Below are 19,028 nucleotides of genomic sequence, written 5' to 3'. Positions count from 1 at the left end.
TCGGACACATTATTGCAGTTTTTTTTGTTGTCACCATGCACTGCTCATGTTTATCACGAATGAGTGTGCAAGGACTAGGTACTATACATATCTGTGCTATAATTCTCTATTAGATACCTCTACTAACAAGTCTTTCAAAGCGATCCGTCATGTACGATCGTATGCTATTATGTCTCGAGCAAAGCGAAGGGCCGGGGTTCCTCTCGATCTCATTCGACCAAAAGCCAACAGCAAAATACCACGACCCGTGGGCAAACGGAAAACAGAGCTAAAGTTCAAAGACGAAGAGCAACCAACCAAACTGTCGCCGTCACCATCAGGATGGATGACAGCAGGTCTCGCAAAAAGAACAGCTGAACGACGGAAAATCGTAGAAGATATGTCTAAAGAAGGCATGAAGCAGCAGCACCATGTCGGCCTCGGACGACCGCGTGTACTTGAACAGTTGACCCCACGACAGCCAGCTGGTTTGGCAGAACGAATGGTTAAAGTGTCTCGTACAATAAAGCAACCAGAGAATCCTCATTTACTTCGCGTTGCTGTCCTCGGTGCTGCTAACGCTGGTAAATCAACACTTGTCAATGCAATTGTTGGTGAGGATGTATCTGTGGTTTCCGGAAAGGCGCATACAACCCGCGATCGTGTTTTAGCTGTTCTGACAGAAGCAAACCACCAAGTGGTAAGTTGGGAGTCTCGTATGGAGAAAGATGTTTCTGCTTAGAAAGGACATGCTTCTTAAGGGCCTATTGATGCTATAGGTGTTTTTGGATACGCCTGGTGTCGTTCCCGACAATCGACATGCCAAAATGAATAGAACATTGGTAACGACCTCGTGGAGATCTTTGGATGAGGCTGATCATGGTAAGCATCCTAGAACTTTGGGGATTTTAAGTCAGGCACCGAGACGCTGGGCTAATATAACAATTATACACAGTGATTTTACTTGTGGATGGCCATTGGGCTTTGTCAAGTCATGAGAAGAAGGCTGATATGCTTATCCTTGATCGACTACGTGATTTAAACATTCCAACGACTTTAATATTTAACAAGGTATGGGCGGCTGGAGTACGGTCTCTAAGCGATTATACTGGATGGTCGCTAACAACAGTATTCTATTTTTAGATGGATTTGATTGATTATGACGAAAACGAACTGGCTGAAGTGTCCACAAAGTACGAATCTGGCTGTCCTGTAATTTCCAAAACATTATACGTATCAGCATTGGATGGAGAGGGACTGGATATATTGAAGGTAATTGTATTTTAGAGAGTACCGTATTTTATTTCATGGCACTAAAGTATGGTTTGATTGATTAGAAAGAGCTACTTGATGCGTCGAAACCGAAACCATGGATATACCCACCAGAACAGAAATCGGATATGCCTGCTTTAAAGAGAGCAGAGGAACTTATACGCGTCGAGTTTTTTAAACGGCTACATCAATACATACCATACATGCTGAAGCAGGTAATTACTAAGACGACTAATAATTGAAAGACGACAGTTATTCCGATTTATTAACGATGGTTCTGGTACTATTATTGAAGGAAAATGTTGGATGGACTGAGACGGAGGACGGCGTCTTACGTATCGATCAGAACGTGTATGTGGAACGCGAGAGTCAGCAACGAATTGTAGTTGGAGCAAATGGGGCAGTCATCAACCGCGTGGTTTCCGATGCTCGAGCTCAGATCTCAAAAGCATTCAATCGACCTGTCAAACTGTTCATTCAAGTAAAGACAAAGAAGCGATAGTATCTTTTTTTTTCTAGACATTTTACAAATATATTACATGCAACGTTGCTGCTTCTTTTTCCTTTCGTTTTGCCTAACATTACTACTTTGATGGTTGTTGACCTAATAATGCATCTATTTCACGCATGCCTTGGATAAACGCGTTCTTGTCCAGCAGACCGCTACCCTGAGGATCGCACTGTTGCCATATTTTTGCTAGTGCTTCGTCCGTCACTTTGCTCCGTTTCCAGATGACCTTGGCTGTTGGCCCGTCAACATACCCTTCATCGTGGATGGCGCTGAATAACTCTTCGTATCGGGCTGGAACCTTTGGACCACTCTGCACTGGTCGAGAGGGTGGTGGAGGTGGGGGCGTCTTTTTCGCTGCTGCTATTCCCACTGCTGCTTCGACTTTGGGTGCAATATTTCGAGCTGGCAGAACAGGCGGGGCGTTCTTCTGGGTTGGTTGCGTCCAGCCATTGGATTTGGATCGCGTTCGCATCAAGATTTCGGAGGGCTTAACATTCGTACTTTCATTATCATCATTATCGTTATCGCTGGTTTTGTTGTTGTCGGGTAATCGCTGCCACTGTTCGCGTCGTGCAGCGACTTGTCGTAGAGGGACAGCAGGGGTGGTTTTTGAGGCTGTGGCAGGGGCGGGTGGGGGCTTTTGGATCCCGTCCGGTTTACTCTGGTTGGGAACATCTGGTTTACTGTTATTAAATTTTGATATGAAAGGCTTGGGTTGAATTGGCGGCGGATTAGAGACACTGCGACCTTTAGACCGTTGCGATGGCGAGCTATTTACTATGGTAGCAAGCTGTGTTGGCTTCGGTTTGGTGTCGGGCGACAGTTTTGCGCTTGTTGTCGTTACTGGGTCCGGAGATGTCCACGCTGTTGTTTTGGACGATCGCGAGCGTCGGCCAGCCTTCGAAACCGGTCTTGAAGGCAGGCGAGGTGCCGGATTGTTTGCTGCTGATATCCCCTCGAATTTGTTATCCGATGGCGATGATGATGACGATTTTAAGGTGGATGGCAATGACGTTGGCTGATTCTTATTTGCTGCATTGTTGTTGTTGTTGTTGTTGTTGTTGAAAATGGATTGCTTTGAAGTTCCAGACGTCATGGATGGTAGTTGCTGCCTGTAATTGACTCGTGCAAGCGTTGGCATTGCTTTTGGTGTGGTCATAGATCCTTGTCGTTGTCGAATTTGCGACGGTCTGACTAGCTGGTATCCATCCACGTCCTCTACATCCTCTTCGTTCTCGTTTGCAGCAGGATTGTCAAAGATTACGCGCTCGGGCTGCTCCTTTTTCAACATTGGTCGGTTATCATGAGGTGCACTCGACTTGATAGTATAGGGCTTTGGTCGGATGATCGGCATTGCTTTACGGGAAACACTGCTATCAATTGTTTTGTTATCGATCTTGTCTGCCGCATTATTCTGTTTGCTGTACAATGACGGTAACTTGACAGGTGCTGCATTGTCTGCCCCAGCTGCAGTTGCGGAAGTGGATAGTGATCGTACACGTGAAGCCGCCAAAGGCAAGGCAGCATGGGTTAGTGGAATGACAGGAGGTTGAGTTGGAAGACGTTCCATTGCCAGCGAAGTGTTCTTTTTGCTGCCTAGCGATGGTTTTTTCTTTATCAACTGGGTCGGTTTTGGGGCAACTGATGGCTTTTGCGCTTCACTTGCCAATTTCCCTACTGTGCCTGTGTTTTTGACCAAAGTAGGCTGCTGCATCATGGCTCTTTCAAAGGCATCCAGAACTTTGTCTGTGCGCAAGGTGGGAGCGTCGGCCTCGATACTAGTATCTTGTGACGATGTGGACGATTCCTTTGTGGAGATGACTGACCATGTCGAAGAGAGGGTGGAGTTGGGTGGCGAAACGCTGGAGCTAAATAACGTCCTGGAGGAGTCCGAGGTACTGCTGAGTGGAATGGCTTTGGATGGTGTTAATGGTTGTTGCCGTGGTTGTGGCTGCTGTTGTTGTTGCTCGGGAATGAACTCTGCGTAGTTGAATGGGAATAATCCCCGGACGGACGTTCCTTGGACACGGCCTTCATACCAGCCATCCTCTTTCGATTCCGTTACATCCACTAGAGTATCGCCTTCTTTGAATGAGAGTTCGCCAACGTCATCGGCTGTACAATCGTACAGTGCTTTGGCTCTCATCTCCGTCTTAAGGGATCGCAAAGAAGCCCTTCTCTCTTCTTCAACTGTACTTTATAAAAATATCTCCGCTGAGCCCAGCAGTTTACCTACATGAGGCTTACCATGCATAGAAGTACCTTCTCAGAGCAACGTGGTTTTCTTGTTTCAGAAATAATACGCACCGCTACGTCTGAAGATGACTGCTAGAGTACTGGCTGTGCAGTTATATCGCTCTATTTGGCCGTGGTCTTTTCTCTATCTACGGACATTATGCGACAACGACTGTTGTGACCCGTCAGCCTAATTTAATTATTATTTTTCGAGTAGTGATGTTTATGTAGGAAAGCATTGAAAAGATTGTTTTTCCGACGTCATAACAAGTATGACGCCAGAATAAGCAACAAGAAGAGTACGCTAAACAGCTCAGCTTATATTGGCCTGGTGCCTCTCATAAAAAGATCAATCTAAATGGGCGATATATGTGTCGGCACAGGGAGGCAACCTTATTAAGTTTTCATATAAATGATAAAGAGCTACTATGTATAGAAGGCATCATCTACTGTACAGCAGTATATTGTAACTTCTTTTATGGTGAGAAAAAGCAATTCGTTTTCAAAAGTGGACTACTATTCTGGCGACCAATGAATGGGCTTCAAGTTTATCACTTTCTTTCTCTCTCTCTCTCTCTTTCATTCATTCTTTTTTAACAAAATCCGCAAAAACACAAAAAATGAACCTGCCAAGCCAACCTATTGAAGATTGGCAAAGCGATATGCAGAGCTACTTGTATGATCTTATGAATGATCAAGAAGTGTTCAAACGATCAATGGAAAGAATACGGCATGATGACCACTGTCCATCAATATCACAACCCGCAAAAGAAGCTTCCCATTTTGGTACGATGCTGCTTTTTCTACTAGAGCTATAACCAGAACATTTTGTTTTAAAACCAAACTAACGCATTTACCCACTGTTTTCAATTTGTCTTTCTTGCATGTAACATCAACGCTGCTATCATAGATGACGTCGCTTCGTTTCGCGAGCGATTATTCCGAGACGCATGCCGAGAAATCATCAACGATCAAAATCAACACGGATCAAATATGGCTAACAGCGACAAAACACCACCCGCATGGACGACAGAAATCTACAACGACGATAACCACGCTGTTTTATTAGACGAGTGGATTAAGCAAAAGGGCGGCTGGCAGGTCAGCAAATCAGCATACGACCGCCTTGTTGATATGGAAAGACAATTCAATATGGATATATCTTGGCCTCGAGAGAATTGCAACAATGATCAAGACATTGAATTTGCTCGATCCTTATACATGTTGGAACCCCCAGTTATTCCTCTGAATACACGTGTATTACCGAAATGGACGCTTCAAAACAGAGCACGAATGCTACCCATAATGAAGGTGCCTCGAATCGATGACGTGTCGATGAAGCAAACAGCTGATTTTATGCAAGTATCATCTATGTCTGTGCGTTTTTGGGTGTTGCAATGAATCAATATTGCATGATTTTACTGCTGCTGCTGCTGCCAGTCATTATCGCTGTACCTCTTTTACTTACCAATTTAACGCATGGTATACACAGTGACGATGCACAACGCGTCAGTGTTGTTCAGGTTGTTTTCGATCAGCTTGCTCAATTGGATCTGAAACCGTATGACGAATCGCCCAGCGCAGATATTGAAATTCCTGGCGAAAATGGACCGGTAACCAATATATACTTTCCATTGCATACAACTTCTTGATCATTACACAAAGATCCCTCTAGCCATAGCCGCTAATGAGAGTAAGAAATATAACAGGTTTGGGCTGACTTGGAAGCCAAATTCTTTGAAAAAGAGCCTCTACAACGATGGCTATCACAGGAGCCAAGCTTCTCAGGAACGACAGCGACAAGCAGAAAACAACATGATGACCATGAAAATGTTGATTCGCCATTAATCTCTTCACCATCGACATCTTACACGCAGCAACTTGGGTATGACCTCGGTGCACTCCTTGAATACGACGAACAAAATAAAGATGGTTGCGAAATGCCTATCAGCAGTAGCATAACCAGCGACGACGAATTTGACCATGCACCAAACAGTGATGGAGCAAACAACAACGGTTTGTTCATATCCGACCATGATGTTCAGTGGCACGATAACATTCCAAAAGCGACTAAAGCAGAAGCAGCAAAGAAGGATGTAGAAAGGAAAGCTTCAATGTATATCGACGCACTTGCAGGCATACGAAGAGTTAATGAATATGCCGGAAAGCGACGACGATTGGACGACTTGACAGATGTCACCGACAATAAGCAGCACGAGCATGATGATATCGAGGAAATGAAATATAATATATTTTCAGAAGAAAATCAAAAAGAGGAACCCGTCGTCGCTGCTGATTCTGATGGTGCAGCATACAGAAGCTCGCCGGATGGAGCGCGTTTGTTGCCAATCAGCCCCTCAGCATGTAGCGATTACTCGGCAAAAACAATGACAACAACACAAGGAAAGCTCTTTGCTCCTCGAAAACTGGCTTCGCCACTAAATATACCCTCAACAGCAACATCTCTTCGTACTAGTGATACGTTATTTTTCGTGCCAAGAAATACTCCCTCTCACTATCCCCCATCTGCTGATCAAAGTACAACAACTACAACTATGATCGCCAATACCTTCCAATCGCCTAGTATTCCTATTTCACCTGCTCCTGCAGGAAAGGGAAAGCTGATTTCACGCTGTGGGCAAGCCTCGACATCAATGCAGACACAGCACCAAAACGGCAACCCACGAGCATCACCACTATCGACATCTCTAGAATATCGCACTACTGCTTTCCATCCACGACATGATATCAACAACAACCAGCGAGCAACTGTCGCTTATAAGAGTCCAGAACCATTTATACAAACAGCTTCGTCTTTTGAGCAGTTCTTGACGGCAACCGGCTGCTATTTGAAAAAGAGGAGCAGCAGGCCCACGACCGCTTCTAATGTTCAAAATATTCCACATCAACAGCAACAACAAGAACGAAGCAGCATCGTTTCAAGCTCTATGCAGCCTTTAGCGTCTTCGGGTAACGATTGGAAGCTGGCTGGTCCAAGCATCAGTATTGCTCGTGGACGTGGTGGTTTCTCTGCAGGTGCGAATGTTAGCGACTTTGTTGCCATGCGCAAGCTTACCAAAGGGAACGGACCTCATCTACAAACACCAGCCCGGCCACCTATGCATCATCAACAACGCCAAAGTCGGAACAGTAGGGATAATATCAAAGCTTTCTGTGAATTGCGTGGACCATATAGTACGATGGATGAGAAGTATGAATTTGATGAAGAGACATAGTACAATAGTGCGTGATACCAATAAAATAAACGCATGTATGTACTGTGGTTATTATGATTTTTGTAACTTTTTTTTTAATTGCTATAGCCCTTTTTTACTAATTTTTTTATGTATCATTAGAGGAGAATGCAGCGCTCTTTTTTATATACACAATTACAGGTTGTTGGAGGAGTCCTTTGCGTGCTGTAGGCGTTTCAGTAAGCGTGCACAATCATGGCCTGTTACGCTATTGTCTAATATGTAAAAATAAATAAATAAATAAAAACCCCAATAATTTTAGCAAAAAATGTATATGTGTAATATAGCTTCATGTTGATTACTTAATATACCTTGACATTGCATAACGATATTTGCCCAAAGATTGTTTCCCAAGAGAAGGTTCTGTTTTCCCAAGATAATCAAATGACGTCTTGCTCGAGTCAGGGCGACATTAACGCGAGGGTAATTGTCGATGAAAGTACTGTTGGTGGTTCGCACCGTCGATAGGATAATCACTTCTTTTTCACCTCCCTAACAAAGTACCATAGTTATTAAATACCGCTCTGCTGCACCCTCGCTGTGTCTTTCTTTTTTCCGTGATCGATTTCTTCATTCCTATACCTGAAACGCATCCACGGTGGATATCTATACATGTACATTTTTTAGAATATTTTTTTTACATATTTATATTGTTATATATCACTCCTTTCCTTCTGAGTATTACCTGTACTGTTTGCTTCTTGTCCGGTCGGTTATTGCCAACAAATCCCATTAGCTTGTCTGCTTGTTCTTTATCTGTGCATCGACAAATAGTTGTTAGTAAACTTTCAGATTTTTCTTATTCCGTAACCACAAAACTCACACACACGCGTGGCTTACATAATGAAATAATACCAATATCACTTGGAGACACATCAAGATCCAAAAGACCTTCGATGATATGGGTAGCTATTGATGCCTCTGTCTCGTTCCAGAATGAGTTGTTTCGCGCATTTCTTTGCTCCTAATATCGCAATTAGTTAAGAATAAGTTCTAGACTTTATGTTATCCCACTCTCATATTTTAATGATGCCAGATTTTTTTGTATAGATACCTGTCCTCCAACGTCGACAAACATTAGGTTTGGTAGCCCCTCTATCAATGGTTTTCGATCCTCTTCGCTAACACCATCCTGCAGTTGCCGACTGTAAAACAGCTGATTGCTAATGCAAGATATACGAGGATGACACTAAAAGTAATATCAAAGGAAAATGTCAGATCCCTATTCTATAATGATGCTACGATTTTGATTTACTCTGTATTGTGTGCGCAGCATTATTGACTGGTGACCCAACTATTAGAAAAATCAAATTGCCATAGGTCAAAGTTTCAGTAAATGTTCTAGCTGTAAGAACCTAGTGATAGTATTCTCCTCGGCGTTGTACATGACTAAAAGTGCACAACAAATGATTATAAATTACCTCTGTTAAACGATCAAAGAGTGTCTTGTCCAATCCTTGGCCAATTTTTTCTTCTTCAGCACTTGTCGTCACAGTGGGTGGTAACTACGTTATTATATTTCATCGCCTGTGAGATTAAAATTTCTTGGATCCCTCTTTTATTATAACTAAAATATTAACAAGATAAAGGATGCTCCCGTTACCTGTAGTGGATCTCCGATCATAATCAGTCTACTGCACGTAAACCGAACAAGAGGAAGCATGGATAAAGGCTCAGTTAACTGCGACGCTTCATCGACCAAAGCCAGCGAAAAACATGTGTTGCCAAAGATATCAAATGTCGAGGCCATGCACGTTGTTCCTATCGTAAAAAGAGTGAGATGGAAAAAAATGTATATTTTTGACTGCTTGGAAGAGTTATTCAACTACAAGTACCCCAAACGATAGTCATAGATAATTTACCAACAACATCCATGCTTTGTAATTGCATCGTGTTCCCGGATTTGCGGAACTTTTGGATAGTGGAGGCGATCAACTCAATGTCTTCTTCAGAGTTTTGTGGATCCTCAAGCATTTGTTCTAGTTCCTTTAATTCTATTGTACGCGTACAAGATACATAACTTGGTGATCTGAATGTATAAGAAAACCCGAAATATTGTCGAATTTTTACCTTCGTTGCTGGACATCTTTGCACGGATGGTATACGGAAGAATACTTTTTGCAATTTTTTTTAGACTAGTTTAAATAATAGAATCAGTAACAGCGTAGAGATTCGAATAGACTGGGTCCGATGTTCTGTGCCTTTTTTATAATACCTTCCAATCCGGATAAATGAATCGTATCCGAGTTTTTCCAAAGACTGGGCAAAGATAAAAAATTAAAGGTATGTCAAGTGAGTATATAGTTTCATCATCATCCACGCGATTTTTATGAATACGTACGATGAGGATTCGATCAACAGCCACGTTCTGTATGTCAATAACGTTTAGTAGAGTAATTATCTTTAGTACGATAGTCAGAAATCAATAACCTTACCGTCATGGAATAGATCAATATTCTGAAATAGATCAAATCATCTGGTTCTCGCATAGCATTGACTGTATCGATGACATCCCGTAGAAAGATTATAAGCACAGCAGCCAAATAGCTGGTACAAACAAATATATAAACAAAGTAACGATAACGTTAGCCGCTGGCCCAAATGATATATGATATATATTATACAAACAAATAGAATTCTCACGAGAGTTACTGACCTTTTACCAGAGCCGAAAACGCCTGTTATGCATTTTATGAATTGAGAAAAAGGGTTAATTAGCTAATGTGTAAGCTTGGATGCAAAGTAAAGACGTTTTCCATTACTTACCATGTACTAGCGTGATAGGAGAATCAGGTTCATCGTTCCAGTTGGGCGCAACTATGACGGATTTTGCAACCTGGCGCAGTACACTATAATCATCACAAATTTTTAGCGAGGGCGCAACATAATCTTGCTAGCTATAAATTCCTCAGGCAGGGCCAACGAGCAGGACAACACTTTACCTCTGCTGATCTTCGTTCAAATGATACCTCTCGATCGTTTCTTGCAACTTATGCTCAATACTAATATTGTCCTCTGATGTGAGCATGATATAATCGGGGCTCTTCACTGGCGTCGTCAGCAAACTCTTCTCTTGATCCTTCTTTTTTCTGTTTCTTTTCTTGTCATCACAGAGTATGAAAGGCAATAGTGGCAGTTTATCCAGCTTCTCCTGCAAAGAATCTAGTTTGAACATAATTATACCGTAAGAAGTTAAAAAAGACGTTTTTTTAAGTTTCCAATATGCATATATGAATAGCTGCCACTGCATCTACGACGAATTTATTTACCAAGCATCAAGAACTCAGTACTGGCTGAAATGGTTCGGAGTGCATAGACAGTTGATCTTCCATCCTGTAGAGAGGTAGCCACTCGAGCATCCCGCGCTGTTAGACATTCTACCTGTACATATACACATACTAGTCAATAAATTATAACAAACTCTATCATGCTGCCTTTTAATTATGATCCCATTACCTCCAAGTATCCATCCGAAAATGGTCCGTAATAAGTGCTTCGAGAAAGAAACGTCGTATGTGGATCAAATGTTGGGTTCTTGGAGATTACCCAAATATCATCTAATAAATAAATATACCAAATACGGTGGAGGACAGAGATAGGGGAGAAGGGATGCAAAAAGAGTGTTGGATAAATGATTCGTTTGTTTATTGTAACAGAATATAGATATACACGTCGATCATGCTAAGTAGCTAATCTTTTGCAGATGATATATTGGGCCATTTTCAGAAAAACCAATTATAAACATACCTTTGCTATATTTTGAATGATGCTCTCGATTTCGTAACTGAAGGCGATAACGATCTTGCATGCTCATCCGACCATCTCCCCTAATTGTTGTTTTTAAGTGCATGGATGATACATTTTCAATAAAAAAATTCTTGACAGCACTACTCACCTTTGCAGCTCACACGAAGCATAAAATCCAATGCCTTTGGAACGAAAGTTGCGCTCGGAGTCGTTTTGCTTTAGTCTCAAAGATTTGTAAAACATATAGTAAACCATGCTATAGTTGAGCAGCAGAATCTATATCGGTAAGTTATTAATAAAAGGTAGTAAAGTTTATGTATAGTTGCTTACTAAAACCAGTGTTGTGCGCTCCATACCCCACTTTTGAAATTAATAACCTTATTACCTGCAAATGCTCGTGTATAATTTTTTGGAAAACCTCTCGATATTGAGTAGAGTTGCGCTACATTCCAATTCACAAACGAATATGAGCGAGTTGATCTTTGCACATGAAATGGGATAAACAAAAGAGAACGAGAACCAAAGAGTTGATAAGAAAAACTTACAAAGCTAGATGGCACTGTCTTTGTACGTTTAGGTATGTTTCGAGATTTGCCGAGAGCTAGCGCTTTTTCACTCGAGGGGAATTGGAGCACAACTGGTGGCACAGTCGCTCCATCGACAAGTGGAACTTTGAACGGCTTGGGAGCATGCCTACATAAATGACAGAAATCCGTATTGATAATAGTCGTTAGAAAACATCACTATCAATATCAGTAGGAACGAAACATAATGAAATGAAATGCAGATACGTACGAAGAAGACGCATTGGTATTATTCGTGGTGGAGCTTTCGCCAGGGTCTTCAATGGCAGATGCTTTAACAAACAAGCTAGATATAGGTGCTATCAGTAAGCCAAACCGTTGAAGTTGTATAAAACGTAGACCAGTATTTAAGATTTACCTGGTAGTTTGATTGTTATTTCCATTTGTATCCCCAGTTTGTCTGGATGAGAAGTACGCCGAGGAGGAAGCTGATATAGTTGTTGCTGTTGTGGATGTAGTGGTATCATCAGTGGTATGTAAATAATCGCTATGCAAAGCATTATTCGTGCGCTTGGATAGACCCATACGAACTCGGCGCTGCAAAGGTGGTTGTTGTTGATTTTGGATGGTGTTTATTGGTGTTGTTGAAGCAGGAATGTTTGCACTACTGTTACTGGATTGATGGTGGCTGACGACTGTATGTAATGAAGTTGTGGATTCACTGATAGTATTATCTACTTCCATAGATTCGTTTTCCTCCTGCATTTCAATTGGTAAGGACTGCATTGGACGCTTACCCATACGTTTGATTGATGGTGCGCGATTAGTCCTTTCATCATCTGCCGGTCGAGAGGGAGACATAGATATACCCTCTTGTTGTACATCCATTGCTGACGGTCGGCTTTCACGAGGTGGTTGACGAAGTGCATGTGTTATTACGGTGCTGTTGATTTGATTGCTTCGACTGAGTAGTGCAGCTTGCTGTATCTTCAATGTCAATTGCTCCTCCTCTACCAAACGATTTTCAACGCCATTGTTGACAACAGAAACCGGAACAGTCTGTTGTTGTTGTTGTTGCGGAGGCACTACTGCAGCACTACGTGCTGATGTAGGTGGTAAATCGATTTCGTGTAATGGCGCAACAGTGCCTCTTGACCGTGTTGAAACATTAAAGTTTGAGCCGGCAAGTGTACGGAGACGTTTCCGAGCGGACCGGTAATTATTGTTTAGTGGTGGATCATTTGAAGCCTATTTCCCCAAATTTGTGTACACTAGCCTTTAGCATCATTACATCTCTGGTAACACAACGTCATGTACCTGCATACTCTCTTTCTCTTTGTGTGTGTGTGTGTGTGTTGATGTACCTGTTGATTAAGACTATGTTGTTGCGCTACTAGCGGTGGCGTCATCGGAATGTGAACTGTAGGAGCTGCTGGTATTGCTGATCCAGCAGCGGCACGAGCCGCAGCCGCCGCAGCAACGACATTCTGAGCAACATAAGGCTCTTGGCTCGTAAATGACTCGACCGTAACGATATGTCCATCGAACTCGACTTCATCGCCTACGCTAGGGGAGCCCGTTTTGGAGAATTTTCTTAAGGAGGTAGCAAGTTGCTATCAGTGGATACTTTGTATATGCGTCGTAGCTTCTTTACACATACCTGTCGATATTGTACCCCTTTTCGTCCGTTAACACGAGCTTAATGTAAGTGTCATATATTAATATTCAGAATGTTCTATGCTTTCTTCTCTCTCTTTTTCTGTTAATGTTATTGCTATGTTTAGTTACCTTTTTGTTAAAGCTGTAGTACTTCATTGTACCTAGGTTTATATAAAGAACAAAGGAAGAGTTCCCACTGTCAGAGAACAAAGAGTATACAAGAAAACGTTGAAGATCCCGAGTAAGAATGGAACATACCATCTTGCCATGTCTTGAATTTTTTGAGCTTTTGTGCAGTAAATAAAACCTCGAAATGAGCAACATGTTCGTCCATGGCGGGTTTATGTAAAAGCGTATATATTTTTCTAAAAACGCGACCGCGCGCATTTGACGCGAAATATATTCACGCGTGAGCTATTTTTGGCAAGTTTTAAGCCTGCTAGTGGTGTGACGTGTTTCCCCAAGTAGCTCGAAGAAGCTTGTCAGGCGGAAATTTCCATACTCACCTCTTGTTTATATATAACTCCGCACTTATTAGACATATGGCGCACACACTGGCTTTTCTTTTTGCAGGAGCAAATTCTTGGCCCAAAAGCGTTGTTGCTGCATAGAAGCTGAACATAGAGCAGTCGTTTAATATTCTCCCTTTTCCCCTCTCTCTTTTCTCCGACGTGTCTATGTGTCACAATTCCTCGGCTTTAGATAAACTCCTTCGCTTACAGATTATATATATTTATATATATATATTATTGCTCTCGTAGGTATGGTGCGACAAAGTAGTTTTATGCAAGAGCAGCGGCTCATAGATTTGTGTAACAGGAGCTTTTGCTTTAGGCGATAATATACGAGCTATCGGTAACCATAATGGTTTATATGGTTTTCGACGAGCATAGCATAGCAAATACACTAATGTAGAGCAGCTTGAGTACGTGAGCGACTTTGTATATACTGATTATCTACTATGTATTATCAACTATGTAGAGATTTACTGTCGTTCATCAAAATATGATACTGGTTTGTCTCCGCCTTTATCATGCTTTCTGGTGTCCAATGGCGCCATCAGTTCGTAGTAGTGATTGTCCAACTGGATGTTAGTGCACACAAGAAGAAGTATACTTTACAGGAAAGCTGTCGAGTGAAAGGGGTTGGTCATGGCGTATCTACAAATAGCGGTGAGCGTTGTATGCACCACAATGTTCTATCCTCGTAATTAGTCAACGCTTCCTCTCGAGCCACATATCTGAGCTTATCCAGCTGAAACCTGTCAAAGAATTCGGACCACATCTTAAGAGAGACCAAGGTAACACTGCATTAAGGAGGACACTGATTAAGGTAAAGGTGACTCTTAGCACTCGAAAGGCAACATCCGTCGTCATTACATGCATCTCCACCTCTTTCACCCTTCTTCATCTTTTGGAAAGATTCAATATCGGCATGTGCGTTATTCGTCCTTCAATTTATCTAAAGGACGCTGGACAGCATCTCAGACAGCATATAAAGGATCGTGAATTTTCAATAAAAAACCATCTACTTTATGATCTTATCTATACCTTTTTTATTTGATCTCTTTCATTTCTACCCATCAACAACTCACTTTTATCACAAGAGGAGATGTTTGACCGCAGCCATGATAGCTAACCCCCAAGTTCGACAATCTACCACTCGCGGACTAGCTATTGCTGACTAGCAATAGCGGACTCACAAGAGCGAGTCTATCAAAGTCTGTCAACTTTGACAATGTGTCCGACAATAGCTATCCTTTAATTTTACAAAGTTCTTTTGGCGAGTCCGCTGGAATGGAAATTGGTGATTTAGCGAGTCCGCTGGACTTGTTCGACAGCTCTTGCCAAATTGGTTTCTGGTAAATAGGCTGTCGGGACAAACTCTTTTTTTCCACTTGCCTTTCTTCTTCACTTTTAATCATGACAAACCAAGCGCTCGAAAGACCCAACACAAGGGTACTGGAGCTTTGGAAAATCAATGGTAATTAGGCACTCTCTATAATCACTTGGTGTTTTCTTGAATGTTACTCATTTTGCTGGTTTTATTTCCCTTGTAGATCTCCTTGGAAGCGGAATCATTTGTCTGGTAACTTGATCAATAGATTAAAAAAGAAGGAAGAGCTGCTCTCGACATTCTGTCGAGATAGGCTGAAGAAAAAGGATTGCTGTATTTGATCTAACCAGTATGCATGTCTTGTTTGTTTGTAATTGTGTCATTCTTAGGATGCTCCTTATCAACGTGAAGTGGTGTGGACCCAACCGAAAATGTGCGCTTTGATTGATTCGGTGATGAACAACTATTATATACCACCTGTTGTTCTTGCTGTACGAAAGGCTGCGGATGGAAAAGTTCTGCGTGTTTGTATCGATGGAAAGCAACGTCTTACTTCGATCTCACGGTATGTGCTACTCTTGATTTATCTCCTTTCAAGGCACACGCACACACACACCTTTTTAATTTGAATGATATTTTTGGTATACTAGATTCATGAACAATGAAATCCCATACTCGGATCTCAGTGGCGGAACCGCAGTGGACAGGTACTATTGCAACAACACTGCAGGTACGTACAATATAGTGGCAAGTTTTAACGGGTCTTGACAACTGCGGTCAATTTTTTAATTAACTTTGGCTGTAATGGAATTCGATATCTTTAGAGGATGATGGCCGGGAGTATTTGGATGACGAAACTCGCGATCAATTTGATCATACCCAGCTTGTGTGTGGTAAGTCTTTTCTTGGATCTTTTTGGGGCTGTGAGTGTGTGGCAGCGGCAGAAGAAGGGTGATAGATGTGCGTGCGTGTCAAACATTTTGCTTAAAATTCTGTTATACTTAATAGTTGAATATACCAACTTGGACACGGATTCCGAGGTGAGTGACAGAGAGCAAGGGCGTTGTCGTTGCTTTAACAAAACACAACAAAGACGCTACTTTCCTTGCATTGTTTGGCATCCAGAAACGCTAATCTGACTGTGTTGATGTTTATCCTTTCCTTTCCAGATTGAAATCTTCTCACGTGTGCAACTCGGTGTCCCGCTCACTTCCGCCGAAAAGCTCAAGGCCAACATCACACCCGTCGCAAAATACTGTACTGCCGTCTACGAGCAATACCGCTCCGATTTATCAGTGCTGTTCGCCGATGTTCGATCATACATCTTTCAACACATTGCATTTCTGGTGCTCATGATCCACAACCCGAATCCCGCAGTTTATGCAGCCTCGAGGCTCAAGCTTGTAGCTTTCTTGGGCGACAGCGAAGTTGTACTAAGTCAGGACATGAAGCGGAGTGTAACCCATGCGTTGAACACAATCGTTGCACTAGCCAAGGAACCTTCGACGATGATTTTTACACACGTCAACGGCAGGAAAAAAGTCTTTAGACCAATGGAGTTCCTAATGTTTGGTCTCTACGTGTCACGATGCCGTCGTCGTCGCCAGCTCAAAGAATACGAAAGCGATCTGGCGCAGTTGCGCTTTTACCTCGATCAGCGTGCGCCGAGTGGTGTTCGTTTTGGGAAATCGTGCTACAATGTGGGAATGGAGTGGATCGAGGAACAGATGGATTTGACGGGACAGGCGCCAGCGCTGATTCGATACCCTGGAGCAGCGTCGCCTTCGACAGATGATACGGACGAAGTGCCTGACGAAGATGAAAATGCGATTGAGGATGTGTTTGCTTTCTACAAGACCAAACGTACTAGGTCGGATGATGATTGCATGGAAGCATCTCAACGAGCGCGTTCTCGATCGCGTCCTGTTGCCCGTCGAGGTGGTAGATCACCACACTTCCGTCATTAATCATCATATATCCCCCGATTTTCCTTATCCCCCCCTCTCCCTTTCTCTTCATCCGTGTCTCCTTACCATTAAAAACCATGAACAAACAAAAAAAAATTGCCAAAATACCTTTCATCTGCATCTCTGTACATATCTTTCTCGCTCTCACATACGCACGCACTCACTCACTCACTCACTCGTTCGCTCGCTCTTCCTCCCTCTCTGTATCTTCTGCGCTCACTGTAAAATGATAAGTAGCAATAACAACTCGTTCTAACCCTTATATCACTGCATACATGTACTTCATGCTTGAACCAGAAAGAATCCCATCTCCGGTAATATAGGACAAATAAATTCGCATACATATAAACCGATATAGTAAGTAGAAATATTTTGGAATGCTCAATTTGCTATGTACAAAATGTCAGTTTGTTTATTGTTTTAGAGTTTCGAAACGCGTGAATAATATCAGCCCGAACTTCTTCATTCGCTAGTCTCTCTTTCACCGTACTACCGATCGACGTCGCAGCCTTGGAAACTCGTCGATGCCATCGCTATCACTGATACCATTGCTGTTGTCACCGGCCTTGTCGTCGTCGTCGTCATCATCATCCCAAGCCCAGTCATCCATGGGCTCTTGTGGGTGATGGTCCATTGAATGTCTTAGGGGTGATGGGCGCGGTCGTTGTTGTGCCGTGCTGTTATCCAAAGGTGACATGTACATCATTGTTGACGATGAAGGGACGCGAGGTGATGATGCTGACTCCCGAGAGTCCAAGGATTGGCGCCAGCTGTCTACTCGTTCTTTATCCTTGGCTATACCCAGATGCTGCTGTCGTGGTAATGGTGATTGTTGTTGCTCGCCAAAGAACGATGGATCCCATTGTGAGGAAATTTCACTAGTAAAGCTTGCTCTTGTTGATATGTCATCATCTTCGGTATCGTAAAGATACTGGTTAGGATGGTAATGTTGATGATGCGGCATAGCCAGTTTGTGCTGTTGTCGTTGACTTGACCCAGCAGTTGTACGGGACCGGCCCCACGTGGTTGATATTGTGAATGATGCGATCGCCTCGGCTGCAAATCCTGCACACCCACCAATTAACGTCCCGCAACATATGGCTGCAAGACAATACATGGCGACTGGATACAGCGCATGACCAATATTGAGAAGCAGCTCAAATGGCCTAGACACCATGTTGCGCCAAAAAAACGCTAGTACGTAATAAACTGGCAATAATAAGGTGGTAATGACATTGTAAATGCTGAGTCCGACCAGTCGAAAGAAGGAAAATGCAAGCGATCCGGCACTTAGCAGAACAATCATGGCAAGCGATCCGTCTGTGGTTGCAGTCGTGTTCGTAGCTGTTTCTGCTGCTGTATTTGTTATTACGGCTTCTTCTGCTGCTGCCGTTACTGCCGTTACTACATCGCGAACTGGGCCTGTGCTGTTGTCTTCATTGTTGTCGCGATTCGCAAGTGATACTGCAGCTATTGCTGCTGCAAGTAATATGAATATTGAAAGACGTGAGATTGTCATGTAGGAAAGAGAGAAAAAAAAAGTGAACAAGACGGGAAAAAGACGGTATGTGACAAAACTGGGGTAAGGCGTGTGTTCGTTCGTCGGCTTTACAGTCAGTACAAGCTGGTACGACGTAGTAGGATCACCATTAATGTTTAATGGAAGGGGCATAATTGTGTACTGTGCGACAGAAATAAGGACCGCCCGCACGTGCCAATCAAGGGGGTTTTGGTATACTGCTTAGTTATGTTGGTATGACTAGACTCTATCACTTTGCTTTGTAACGAGACATGGCGCTTTTCATGTATACTAGCTATTGCTCACAATATAGGAGGTGATTAAAGCAGGATGAGCATCGTCGTTTCGAATGCATCTTGTGTGATACCCATTCTAAAGCCATAATAGTAGCTTGATAGCATTTATGATGAAAAGAGGTTAGCCTGTGAGTCATAGGGCATATGTGTTGCTCATATTGAGACGAACAAGGATGTTTATCAATCAGCAAAAGACGAACCAGGTGATTCTCATCTTTTAAGCTCGCAA

General features: G+C 42.6%; 6 protein-coding genes across 6 annotated transcripts; 3 read left to right on the top strand and 3 right to left on the bottom strand.

The window, feature by feature from the left end:
• Positions 1–169: 169 nt before the first annotated feature.
• Positions 170–1,753, top strand: BDB00DRAFT_866426 (P-loop containing nucleoside triphosphate hydrolase protein; the record flags this gene model as incomplete). Its single annotated transcript, XM_053126227.1, has 6 exons — positions 170–679; positions 759–861; positions 935–1,050; positions 1,123–1,251; positions 1,317–1,466; positions 1,547–1,753. 6 exons carry the CDS (start codon positions 170–172, stop codon positions 1,751–1,753), a joined length of 1,215 nt encoding a protein of 404 aa, XP_052985821.1.
• Positions 1,754–1,773: 20 nt separating this feature from the next.
• BDB00DRAFT_794463 (uncharacterized protein) lies at positions 1,774–2,884 on the bottom strand. Its single transcript, XM_053121308.1, has one exon. The coding sequence runs from the start codon at positions 2,856–2,858 to the stop codon at positions 1,836–1,838; it is 1,023 nt and encodes a 340-aa protein (XP_052985820.1). The 5' UTR covers positions 2,859–2,884; the 3' UTR covers positions 1,774–1,835.
• A 2,106-nt stretch (positions 2,885–4,990) lies between these two features.
• Positions 4,991–7,233, top strand: BDB00DRAFT_885946 (uncharacterized protein; the record flags this gene model as incomplete). Its single annotated transcript, XM_053128427.1, has 3 exons — positions 4,991–5,098; positions 5,521–5,610; positions 5,707–7,233. 3 exons carry the CDS (start codon positions 4,991–4,993, stop codon positions 7,231–7,233), a joined length of 1,725 nt encoding a protein of 574 aa, XP_052985819.1.
• Positions 7,187–13,568, bottom strand: BDB00DRAFT_6776 (P-loop containing nucleoside triphosphate hydrolase protein). Its single transcript, XM_053118163.1, has 28 exons — positions 13,440–13,568; positions 13,311–13,342; positions 13,183–13,220; positions 12,887–13,115; positions 11,941–12,770; positions 11,794–11,868; positions 11,544–11,691; positions 11,384–11,440; positions 11,147–11,274; positions 10,999–11,060; positions 10,708–10,808; positions 10,521–10,632; positions 10,194–10,413; positions 10,018–10,100; positions 9,908–9,929; positions 9,687–9,798; positions 9,593–9,619; positions 9,467–9,510; positions 9,322–9,386; positions 9,114–9,230; positions 8,855–9,012; positions 8,673–8,756; positions 8,306–8,440; positions 8,092–8,215; positions 7,937–8,007; positions 7,834–7,857; positions 7,563–7,743; positions 7,187–7,466 (listed from the first exon to the last, which is right to left on the bottom strand). Exons 1-28 carry the CDS (start codon positions 13,513–13,515, stop codon positions 7,387–7,389), a joined length of 3,435 nt encoding a protein of 1,144 aa, XP_052985818.1. The 5' UTR covers positions 13,516–13,568; the 3' UTR covers positions 7,187–7,386.
• A 1,473-nt stretch (positions 13,569–15,041) lies between these two features.
• Positions 15,042–17,336, top strand: BDB00DRAFT_794451 (uncharacterized protein). The gene is made up of 6 exons (XM_053121307.1): positions 15,042–15,269; positions 15,407–15,582; positions 15,668–15,747; positions 15,842–15,910; positions 16,026–16,057; positions 16,187–17,336. Exons 2-6 carry the CDS (start codon positions 15,449–15,451, stop codon positions 16,982–16,984), a joined length of 1,113 nt encoding a protein of 370 aa, XP_052985817.1. The 5' UTR covers positions 15,042–15,269; positions 15,407–15,448; the 3' UTR covers positions 16,985–17,336.
• Positions 17,337–17,353: 17 nt separating this feature from the next.
• On the bottom strand, positions 17,354–18,920 carry BDB00DRAFT_6566 (uncharacterized protein). Its single transcript, XM_053118158.1, has one exon. The coding sequence runs from the start codon at positions 18,654–18,656 to the stop codon at positions 17,466–17,468; it is 1,191 nt and encodes a 396-aa protein (XP_052985816.1). The 5' UTR covers positions 18,657–18,920; the 3' UTR covers positions 17,354–17,465.
• Positions 18,921–19,028: the final 108 nt, after the last annotated feature.

Source organism: Zychaea mexicana (assembly GCF_025766255.1).
Source record: "Zychaea mexicana strain RSA 1403 chromosome Unknown BDB00scaffold_1, whole genome shotgun sequence".
In the NCBI taxonomy this organism is placed as follows: Eukaryota; Fungi; Mucoromycota; class Mucoromycetes; order Mucorales; family Lichtheimiaceae; genus Zychaea; species Zychaea mexicana.
The sequence above is the reverse complement of the archived record's forward strand: the minus strand, read 5'-3'. Positions and strand labels throughout refer to the sequence as shown.